The sequence below is a fragment of the Schistocerca nitens genome, chromosome 2 (genome assembly GCF_023898315.1).
Source record: "Schistocerca nitens isolate TAMUIC-IGC-003100 chromosome 2, iqSchNite1.1, whole genome shotgun sequence".
Taxonomy (NCBI): domain Eukaryota; kingdom Metazoa; phylum Arthropoda; class Insecta; order Orthoptera; family Acrididae; genus Schistocerca; species Schistocerca nitens.
This window is the reverse complement of record NC_064615.1, coordinates 491,467,317-491,479,391: the sequence shown is the minus strand read 5'-3', so window position 1 is coordinate 491,479,391 and position 12,075 is coordinate 491,467,317. Positions and strand designations below refer to the sequence as shown.

General features: G+C 41.2%; 1 protein-coding gene across 1 annotated transcript; it reads left to right on the top strand.

The window, feature by feature from the left end:
- Positions 1-1,509: 1,509 nt before the first annotated feature.
- Positions 1,510-11,830, top strand: LOC126235117 (selenoprotein V-like). Its single transcript, XM_049943851.1, has 2 exons — positions 1,510-1,821; positions 11,510-11,830. The coding sequence occupies exons 1-2, from the start codon at positions 1,510-1,512 to the stop codon at positions 11,828-11,830; spliced, it is 633 nt and encodes a 210-aa protein (XP_049799808.1).
- Positions 11,831-12,075: the final 245 nt, after the last annotated feature.

Here is a 12,075-nt window from a genome sequence, read left to right as displayed (position 1 = left end):
CCATCACTACCTCTATGGTAGACCATTCTATTTAGTAACAGATTACAAGCCCCTGACGTCACTGTTTCATCCGTCTAAACCAGTTCCTCAGCGGACAGCTCAGAGACTACAACGTTGGGCTCTTTTGTTATCACAATACCAGTATGAGATACTGTATCGCCCTACAGCTCAGCATGCAAACGCTGACGCGCTTTCTAGATTGCCGATTGCTGCGGATGATGTCTTCGATTCCTCTGACGACTCTTGCCATCAGATTGACGCCGATGAGCATCAATCCCTCCGGGATTTTCCGATTGATTATCGTCAGGTGGCACGTGAGACAGCTACGGATCCTCATCTGAGTTTACTATTACGTTTTGTTCAACGTGGTTGGCCGTCCAAGGCAAAGGACATATCGGATCCTGTGGTTCGTCGCTATTATCCGCAACGTCATCTGTTGTCTGTTTCGCACGGAGTTTTGCTGTTACGCACCGAGAATGACCAGCTTCGTGTAGTGGTTCCCCAAGTGCTCCAATCCAAGGTCCTCGACTTGTTGCATCAAGGTCACTGGGGAGTGGTCCGCGCCAAGCAGCTTGCCCGCCGTCATTGTACATGGATCGGCATTGATAAGCAGATTACGCAGATGTCTACAGCTTGTTCGACGTGTGCCGAACACCAAGCTGCTCCGCCTCAACGCTATTTTGAGTGGGCACGCCCTGCCGGTCCCTGGTAGCGAGTACATATTGATTTCGCTGGTCCATATTGGAATTCTCGTTGGCTCATCGTGATAGATGCATTTAGTAATTTTCCGTTTGTTGTGCCCATGCAGTCTACAACGTCTGCACAAACTATACAGGCGTTGACTTCAATTTTTTGTATTGAGGGTCTTCCAGAAGTTTTAGTGTCTGACAATGGTCCCCAATTTACCTCTGCTGAATTTGAAAGTTTTTGTTCTGCCAATGGCATTCGCCATGTTCTTACTCCGCCGTTCCACCCTCAGTCGAATGGTGCAGCGGAACGTTTTGTACGCACATTCAAGGATCATATGGACCGCCTTCGTGCTACGCACTCTCGTCAGCAGGCCCTCATCACGTTCCTGTCGTCGTACCGGACCACGCCACGCGACGGCCCTTCGCCTGCGGAGCTTCTCCACGGCCGTCGTCATCGCACCCTACTACGGTTGTTGCACCCCCCGGATCGACCCGCCGCTTCTGAGCATCGCACGCGTTTTCAGCGCAACGACGCAGTTTTTTTCAGAGTTTATCACGGTTGCCGTCGTTGGGAACGTGGTACCGTGATAAGTGTCCAGGGTCGCGGTTTTTATACTGTTCAAGGTGCTACTGGGGTGCACAGGAGGCATCAGAACCAGTTGCGCCGCGCTGGCCGCCCGGATTCTGCCGCTCGTTCTTTGTCCACAGATTTGGTCCGCGGCGGGTTCCAGCCGCGCCTTCCGACTTCGCTGCCGTCCCCAGGGCAGCAGCAGCAGCCGTCGCCGCTACCACGCTACCACGCCGACAGCCCGTCCCGTTGATGCCTCCCGCGCAGCTTCATACGGGAGCGCCCCGGGTGGTCGCTCCGGCGCCTGCGGTCCCTCTTCAGTCGCCACCGCCTTCGGAGCTGATGGACGTCGACCCCTCAGCCGGGCCGCCTTCCCAAGCGGTGGCTGTGCAGCCTGTACTGCAGCCGCTTTCCTTGGGCACCCCCAAGGAGTCTGACACCGCAGCGCCTTGTCCGGCGCCCACTCAGCAGCCGTCGACGCAGCGTCAGGAGACGCTGTCTCTCTTCGTGGGTCCCGACGCCCCGTCGCGTCCAGTACCAGAAGCTGCGCCCGTGGTCACAGGCGTGCACCCTGACCTCGGTTTTCAGTCGGTGTTTCCCGAGGCCCCGCGCAGCCAATCCTGGGGTGCGGACCGGGGACTGCCACCGACAACAGTTTCCGCGCCGGTCTCTTCTGCTACGTCTGCGGCCAGACCCCTCCCCCGCCGTCGACGCTCGCCACGTCATTACTCAACGACGGTGCGGCGATTTGGGGGGGGAGGAGTGTTATATCCTAGCCAGTAATGCCAACCGAGCCCGCTGCCAAAAAGGTTGGCAGCATCAAAGTCCGGACGCCGTCCGCGTAAGCAGCGCCAGCGATACAGGAAATCGCCGCAAGTCTGCGCGCGCCACCGCTGGCTTCTGGCTTCTTAAGCGCTGGAGTCGCGAGTGCTAGGACAGTTCTGTATTCGCCGCTCAGTTGTATACTCGCCACCGAATTGTGTACCTGCTAGTCAGTTGTGTGTTCATCGCAGCAGAGTTGTTGTTTGTCATCAGCCGACGCTGACCTAGCCGCTCCGACTCGAACTAGACAGATTTCTGTAGACCATGTTCACCACTGTGTTCTGTATCGTCGTTAATAAAGATAAGTACCGACTTTCATTTAATCCGAGTGTTTGGGTTTTCATCTTTCTGTTCACTGTTCCAGCGGACCGGTCGGCCCGCTATTAAAAGTGTGGCGGTGACTTCGTAGGCCGTTTCTACAGCGAAGTGTTGTCGCTACGAAGGCCGCCACAAAAGTTTTACCATCAGGAAGTTTCTTATCTCTCAAACTTTGTTTCAACTTCCTCAACCTGGTGCCCATCCTCTTCTGGAAATGACCGATACAAACATGTAACTTAACCTTTATAATGCAGCAATCCACAACCTTCTATACAAAAAAATTACCGATTTTATTAGATCTTGTAGTGATGCACTTAAAAATTTTAACATTTTCAACCAGTGTAGAATATATTTAAAAAAATAAAATAAAGTACTTCCCATGTGAGTTTATAGGTGATGTATATATCATTTTATTCGAAAAATTGCAAATTTTATAATGATATAAAAATCCGAAAGTGTTTTAAAAATTTTTCCGTTGACTACCCTTAAAGTTACTGGAAAATAATGCGGCAAATATTTCTCACGAGACCATCAATTCCTTCGACGTAATTCAAGAAATTTACGTCTTTCATTTCATCATCAACAAATAGGTGGTCAATCATTTGAAAACGTACCAGAGATAAAGCTAAAAGGTTTAAGTGCTATGAGATGGTCTAGCAGAATTGAAGCAATTAAGCCCTTACAGTTCTACACAGAAAACGCATTTGATGCTCTACTGGAAATAACAGAAGTTTCTTCTAGTTGGGATTGTACCACTACTCTGTAAGCGAAGTCACTTGCTTTAAAAGTTCAAAATTATAACTTCATTTGTTCTGTTGTAATCTGCTATGATGTTTTGAATGAAATTAATTCTATACATACACTGATGCAAAACCCGGCAATACACAGATATACGTCAATTTGTTAAAGAACTTGATTGACAAATTCACACAATATCACACAGCTGAAAACTTTGAAATAGTTTAAGGAAGCTACCAATGTGGCAAACACACTAAATGCTGAAGCAAGTTTCCCTCGAGTAAATATACATCGCCCAAGAAGAAAACTGACTCAGTTTCAGTGTGAACATTGTGACGAAGTTTTGTTAGAGCTAAAATAAATTTCAAAGTAGAATTTTTTTCCTAATTCTAGATCAAACATTAATTTCCTTAACAAACAGATCTGAAGAGTTAAAAAGTTTAGACGAAGTTTTTGGTTTTTTTGGTAGTACATTTGTGGGGCAGCGGGTGGAATAATTGTTAATGTTCCTATTATTTATTTAATGCTGTTGCTTGCCGTTCTCAACACTGGCTCTCTAACTACAATATTGGCAACCAGAAAGTGATTAGCAAAACGTGAAGCCTGTAATTAGAATTCCTAGTGCCCACTTCATCTGAGAAATACATTTATAGCTACAGCTTATAGCTCTGAAGAATTAGGAGATTGTCTGGGATTCATAATCAAAAACCATTCTCTCTAAAATGTTTACTATATTCTGAAAGTCACAGACCAAAAAGAATCCACACAATCCAACTACCAGAGCAGTTCAGAGTCTAATTTGCTGATGCAACTATAACTGTTCAAATTAAATGTTTAAGTGAATGCTCACCATAATTTGATGATAATGTTCATCAAACGCCACGCTAATAATGGTAGAATGTCTGTCCTGCGACGGCACGTGTAAATACGACATACGCAAACTAAAGATAGATCATTAACGTCATCCCAAAATTAACACTTCACTCGAAAACGATTTCATGGTTACGCGTATCCCGAGTAACTTATTACTGCATCCAAGGCTGTTTATATCAACGATACCGACGCGACGCTCTGAAGAATTAGGAGATTGTCTGGGATTCATAATCAAAAACCATTCTCTCTAAAATGTTTACTATATTCTGAAAGTCACAGACCAAAAAGAATCCACACAATCCAACTACCAGAGCAGTTCAGAGTCTAATTTGCTGATGCAACTATAACTGTTCAAATTAAATGTTTAAGTGAATGCTCACCATAATTTGATGATAATGTTCATCAAACGCCACGCTAATAATGGTAGAATGTCTGTCCTGCGACGGCACGTGTAAATACGACATACGCAAACTAAAGATAGATCATTAACGTCATCCCAAAATTAACACTTCACTCGAAAACGATTTCATGGTTACGCGTATCCCGAGTAACTTATTACTGCATCCAAGGCTGTTTATATCAACGATACCGACGAGACTCCCGGCACAGGTGGTGCGCTAATCAGCGTCTGGAGAGAACTGGGGCCTTCCTCCTTTTTTTTTCACGCAGCTTTCTTACATATAAAGCCACGGTGCGGACGGCTAAGGGAATGCCTGATCAAATCTGCTCTCCGGACTAGCCGCTGGGCTAGTAATGCACCACTTTAAGTTATCGAATAAATCATTGCTTCCTTTGCTGATGGCCGATGAAGCTCTCAATTTAAATGTGCAATCAGCACACAGGTAAGTAATCATAATAAAAGTCTGACGTGGCTAAGTCAAATATTTTGGGCGAGATAATTAATTTAATTACACTACACGCAGTAGACGAGCTCTGAACTTGCCCTTTGGAGATACGCTATCGCTATAGTTTTATAGTTATTCTGTTGAAGCTTCTCACATTTTTATGATTAAAGTGGATCTCCCTTCTACTTAAATTTAAACATCCTAGCTTCATTTATTCGCCTACTTAATCTATCTGGCTTCCTTAATTTCTAAGACAAAAACCAGAAAATCATGAATTTCAACTAAAATTTTAATTTGTGAGATCCAGAATACTGTTTCTACTAAATTATTATGCAAAAGGAATCTAAATATAAATTTTTAAGTTTCTAGCTCTTTTCTGTTGCGCCAATGATTTTTACAGAAAAACATCCAAATTTCGAAAATGGTTAAAGTTATTGAACTGATATCCAACACATATTGATTTTGTATTACTCCTGACATGCTAGAAACGTTTCAGGTTATTTACTTCATTTTAAAGTATTGCGCAATATTTATGACATCAGAGCTAGTTACAGCGGACTAGGCTGGCACACAATGGAAAGACTGATGTGAATTTTATAAGGCGTGAGTACGCTGCTTCCCTACACATTATTTAGTTACCCTAAAGAACAAATGATGAAACGTTGTAAAGATTTGCATATGAAACTTAAAAGACAATTCAAGTAATGAAACCGAGATTGATGGTACTTATTTGTACAATGAATTTAACGCTTTAAGGTTGTATTTCCTAGAAAATCAGTCGCTATCCAATACGATTCTTCAATATCTTTTAAAAAATGATTTAATATCAACTTTTCCCGACACATCAATAGCGCTAAGAATACGAGGTGCGGCTAGAAAAAAACCGGACTGATGCTGGAAAAAGCATTTATTTACAATTATTTATAATTTCATGTTATCTCCTTCAATGTACTCTCCTCCTCGGTCTCTACACCGCTCCATACGAATTTTCCACTGTTCATAGCAATGCTGCAGATCATTTTCGGTAAGTCCATACATTACTTCCGTCGCTTTTTCTTTTACTGCTTCAACAGTCTCAAATCTAGTTCCTTTCAAAGCTGACTTGACTTTAGGGAAAAGAAAAAAGTCACAGGGGGCCAAATCAGGTGAGTAGGGTGGATGATCTAAGATGGGAATGTTGTGTTTTGCCAAAAACGTCTTCACTGACAACGCACTGTGAGCTGGGGCATTGTCTTGGTGAAGGATCCATGACTTTTTTCTCCACAAATCGTTCCGTTTTCTCCGTACTCGCTCACGTAGGGTAGCCAGGACGCTAATGTAGTAATGCTGATTCACTGTTTGTCCCTCTGGTACCCAATCAATGTGCACAATCCCTTTGATGTCAAAAAAAACAATCATCATTGCCTTGAATTTCGATTTTGACATTCGTGCTTTTTTTTGTCGTGGAGAACCAGAAGTTTTCCAATGCATCGATTGGCGTTTAGTTTCGGGATCGTAAGTAAAAAACCACGATTCATCGCAAATAATAACATTTTGTAAGAAGGTGAGATCACTTTCAATGTTTTCCAGGATGTCAGAACAAATCATTCTTTGGCGTTCCTTCTGTTCAATTGTGAGACACTTTGGAACCATTTTTGAACACACTTTGTTCATGTTGAAACTTTCATGAAGAATCTGCCTAACACTTTCCTTGTCAACTCCTGTTAACTCAGACACTGCTCTGATTGTTAAATGTTTACCGATTTTTTCAATGTTTGCATCGGTTTTTGCTGACAATGGTCTGCCAGTGCGAGTGTCATCGCTGGTGTCTTCGCGGCCATCTTTAAATCGTTTAAACCACTCAAACACTTGTGTTCGCAATAAACAATCATCGCCGTACACTTGTTGTAACATTACAAACGTTTCACTTGCAGATTTTCCTAGTTTGAAACAAAATTTGATGTTAACACGCTGTTCTTTCTGTACACTCAACATTTTCCGACGCACAGACAAAACGTCAACTACTTAAAACAGACGCTACAGGCAGACTGAGTGCAGGAGGCAGATGAAACTCGAGCAGTAGGCGGAGCGAGAGTCACGTGACAGGCCACGCGACTTTCAGCCTTATTGCATTCGTTTTATTGTTTCACCAGTACTAGTCCGGTTTTTTTCTGGCCACACCTCGTATTTCTTACTGTGCAAGATACAGTTGCATCTGGCGAAAGATCATTTTTCGATATTAAAAATTATAAGAAAAATATCTAAGATCAACAATGCATCAACAGAGACTTACAAATTTGGCTATTATTTCAATAGAACACTAGATCTTAGTCAGTATAGCGACTAGACAGATAACACTGGCCAGTGAAATTTTTTTTTTGAAAACGTTTTTCACTTTGATAGCTAATCTTTATAGATTTTTATGAGCTGAATCCAAATCTAGTCTTAGTTTTTTTGTATCGCCCACAGTTTTCGAGCAATATGGTTTTTATTATATAGCATAAAAATCCTAAGCTACATGGTAAATTAATGGTAAATTAATGAAACGCATTGTGACAAACAGTAGTCCCCCGTCATGTTGGTGTTCCAGCAGCCTTGGTAGCGTTTTTTCATCGCTTTAATGTCCTGGTGAAAACTCTCTCCTTGCTCCTCACTAACATCTCCCAAATTGTACGGGAAGTAATCAAGGTGATTATTCAAAAAGTGAATTTTCAGGCTCATTAAACATCCTTAAGTTTTAAACTTCTTTAACATTGTAGCTATAATAGAAACATATTCTGGGTCTTTTTCATGTCCTAAGAACTTTGTAACGACTTGCTTGAATGATACCCATGGTTCTTTCTCATTTAAGGTCATTGTGGATTCAAAGTTAAAATCAAACATCAATTTTCTATTGTCAGGTCCGACAAAGACGCCTTCTTTTAGTTTAGCTTCTGAAAGGTGGGAAACATTTGGCAGATGTACTTAAAACATGGTCCATCTTTAGGCAAAGCCTTTACTAACGGTTTCACTAGGCCTAACTTTCTACGTAGAGGTGGCTGGAGTACGTTTTTTGGATCTACAAGGTTTTTGCGTAGAATGTTCTTCTCACCAGGTTTTGAAGACTCCCTCATATACCAGTTCTTTCTGCACTTGTGTTGATCCCTAGCCCTACTGTCCCATTCACACAAGAAACATGGAAATTTGGTATAGCCGCCTTACTGACCAAGGAGCAGGCATGTTACTTTTAGATCGCCACATACCATTCAACCACGAGCAGAACAGCCTATTTTATTTAGCACTATTTCTAGGTTTTCATAGCTTTCTTTCATATGTACAGAATATTCAACAGTTATAGATGCATACATGTTACCATTGTGTAATAAAACAGCATTTAAACTAGTTTTGGATGAATCAATAAACAGCCTCCAGTCTTTCTTTTCGTATTCAATACCAAACTCATTAATCAGACCGGCAATGTCTGAGCAATACACTAAATCACTTTCTTGTTGAAAAAGCTTGGAAAATTGCTGCTCCCTCTTTCTATGTATGTATATGCTGGTTCCAACAGCCAATAAGTTGTTTTCTTTTAATCTGCAGCCAAGCAATTCAACTTTCTCTTTTGTTAAGCCCATATCCCTAACCAAATCATTAAGCTTGGTCTGAGTAAACAATTTGAGCTCTAGACTTTCTGTATTGAAATGGAATTCATCATCATCTGGTTCATCTAAATCAGATTGTACATCAGAAAATACTTCTGTTGGAATAGAATTTAGATCATCTGGTGGTTCAGGAACCAACAAATCTACACCATGCACTACTGGTCGGATGGTGGACGGAAGGTTAGGGTAGCTTATTACCTTCTTGTTTTTCGAATCATGACCAGTAATATCAACACTGAAAAGTAGCAATCATCGGAATGATTTCTTGGCTCCCTCCATATCATAGGAACAGCAAATTTAAACGCTTTTTCTCCTTTTTGGACCATTTTCTCAGGTCTTTAACACACACATAACATACTTTATGCAGCATCCAAGATTTATCTTGATCACCAAGTTTAGATCCAAAGTATGATAGATAAACCTCTTACACAAAGTCTATAATATTTCTTTGGTGTTTTTTAATCGCAAATTCACCACAAATATAACAAAAACTGTCAGCAGAGTTTTTACAACCACGATTAGACATTGTACTGAGCACACGTACAGGAAATAGGAAAGTGAGGTTAAGTTGACAGTAAACAAAACATCACCTGTTAACACAAAAACAGAATCGACCTTTTTTGCCAGTAAATGTGTTTAATCAGTGCTACCAACGTTATCTACATTCATTACACCTCGTTTTTAAATTGTTTTAACCATATAAAAGCTGTTAAATTCTTTAAAAAGTCGCTTAATTTAATAGATTTAACTATAAAATGTGAAGAAATGGTGGGTGATTTTTTTTAAGTATCATATTTGGATTTCCCACCGTAAAGAACAAAAGAATAAGGCATTTTCAGCAAAAAAGTTTTTTCATTGTTGGTCTGTGTAATAAAAGATTTCGCAATTATGAAAGTAAGAAAAGTTCAATTTGTGTGAGTATATGTAAGTGTCAAAGAAACTTTAACTCAAGTCAGCAAACAAGCTAGAATTGAAGTATTTTTGATTTGCCGACAGTGATTCTCGTTTATATGTAATAGTTAATGAATTAGTATGTAGATAGATTTTCTTTTTGTAAAAATTATTATTAAAGAAGTCTTTAATGCGACTGTTAAAAAAAAAGTTTTGTAGGGGGGCGACAAAATCTAGTTTATACGCGGGCACTATGGGGGCAAGCAGTGGGACTGTCTAACAAGCACGAAACATAAACTCACAGAGACTCCTAATTTTTGGTGCAAACTATTCAAGAAAATCACTTGAGAACAATTGCAGAGGAGCCAGCATGTATGCAACTTTCCACTCAAACTGGCACTGCAGCAAGTTGACTGGCAGACTAACCAGCATTCCCTGTGAGCACCTGCAGACATACAGTGGCTAGTCATATAGTAACTTCCATTTATTTTTTAAAAAAGTGAATAAAATTACATACTTTGTTTTATAATATTTTAAAAGTAAACACTCTAATTAGTTTTTCCACTTAGTTTATAGTCACATTGAGACAGTTTGTCACAGAGTTTGACAAGCTTTGAAATGGTGCAGTCATAGAATTCTGTAACTTGTGACTGAAGCCAACCTACGACTCTAGTTTTCAATTCTCTGTCATCACCAAACCTCTTTGAGCCAAGCCAGTTCTTCAATTGCATAAAGAGATGAAGATCACTTGATGCCAAATCAGGATTGTAGGGAGGGTGATGCAACACTTCCCATTTGAACTCTACAGTTTAGATGCAGTACACCACACTGTATGCAAGCAGATGTTGTCATGCAGTAAAATAATGCCAGATTTCAACATTCCATTATGTTTGTTTCGAATGGCCCTTTTCAAATTCGTTAGTATGTTGCCATAACTTTCAGCATTACTTGAGGTATTTCTCTCAAAGAATTCATATAGTAAAATGCCTTTTCTGTCCCAGAAGCCAGTTGCTGTGAGTTTCCTGCTGGACAGTGTTTGACAACAATTTGTGGGTTTTTCCAGTGACTCAGTATGGTCCCACTGCTTTGACTGCAGCTATGTTTCTACATTCATGGACCATACCCACTTCTCATCTCCTGTCACATTTTGGTGAAGAAAAGTTACACAATTTCTTTCGTAATGCATATGAAAGGAAAGTGCTGCTGCCATATGTTGTGCTTTGTGTTCTTCATAAAAGAGTTGAGGCACCCATTTGACATTAATTTTCTGATAGCCAAGATCTTCAGTAATCTATTTGTGCAGAAGAGAGTCACTAAGCTGTGGAAAATGAACACGAAGCTCTGAGATGGTGAATCTGTGGTTTTCTTTAACCCTTTTGTCAACCAAATGAATCATATTTGCATTCATGGTACTTGGTCAACCACTTTTCTCTTCATCATGGCCATTGGTTTCCACCATTTTTAAACATACTTCCTCTCACTACAGCTGACCCATAAACTTCATAAAGTTCATGATGGATTTCACCAGCTTTGCAACAAGAAACCTTATTACTGGATGTGCCTCACAATTGGTGGGACTTGTGACTGCAGCACACATTTGCAAAGCACATGGCTCAGAAGGAAACAAAGACAAGACCTTCATTCTCCACTGCTCACAGCATACTGGTTCAATGTGCATTCCACCACAAGAGCAGCATTGCTATCTCTAATATTATGCAAACTATATTAAAACTGAAGTTACTTATGAATAGCACTTTATATAACTATGTTTGGCCAAGTTGGGATTACTCTGGTGACTACCAGCTTTCTTTGTGTTCTCACACCTACTGTTGAAATTTTGAAAGAATATGTTCCAAGAAGTCATACAAGATATTACTGTCTTCCACATACTTCTTGAGAAATGATGGCAATGGGAAAAATAGAGCAATTAGAGTTCACAAGGAGGTTTATTGATAGTCATTTTTCCAAAACACCATTTACATTTGGAACAGGGAAGGGTTAAATTAATAATGGTACCAGAAATAACCTCTGCCACACACCATATGATGGCTTGCGGAGTGTAGATATAGATTAGCATAATTAGATTTTGGACTGGTCGCCACATATCTATTTGTGACAAGTGATTTCACTTATGACTGTGCACAGGAGGTGTCTCAAGCACTAAACTTGACTCCGGAGGTGTCGTCAACAGTGTCGTGCAATGGTGGCATGTTGCCACCACTACGACTCGAGCCGGGCTGTGTGGACGCACTGTTCAATGCACATATGTTGCGGCCAGCAGCAGGTGTGGCATTTGTGTCGGCACCAGTGAAGTTGAGCCGCTGTCGCCTGCTGGTGCCCGGGCCAGAGCCACTGCCACAGTGGCTGGCTGCACCCACAGCACTGCCTGCATCTGCCTGGCTCTGCTGGCTCGCTGCACTTGTCCTCTCTGCGGCCACTGGTCAGTCTCTCTTACAGTTAGCTTAAAATAGCTTAGTAATTGGTGTTCGGACAAGACAAGCGGCAGACAAAAATTAAATTTTTTCGAGAGCTTCACATATACACTGATTTATTTATTTATTTTTGCTTTAGAGCAGGTACCAGTCTGAGCACAATAAACATTTACAGACAAAGTAGAACTGTAAGAACGCACTGTCTTTCATGGACAAATGTTGTCTTGGATAAAGATTCACTGACAAGCGTAGTAGTAGCTTCATTTGCACTCCAAGGAA

Coding starts and splice junctions, on each gene's coding strand:
- LOC126235117 (XM_049943851.1), top strand. CDS start 1,510: ATGCCTCCCGCGCAGCTTCATACGGGAGCGCCCCGGGTGGTCGCTCCG. Junction 1,822..11,509: donor CTGCGCCCGTGGTCACAGGC/GTGCACCCTGAC, acceptor GACTGTGCACAG/GAGGTGTCTCAAGCACTAAA.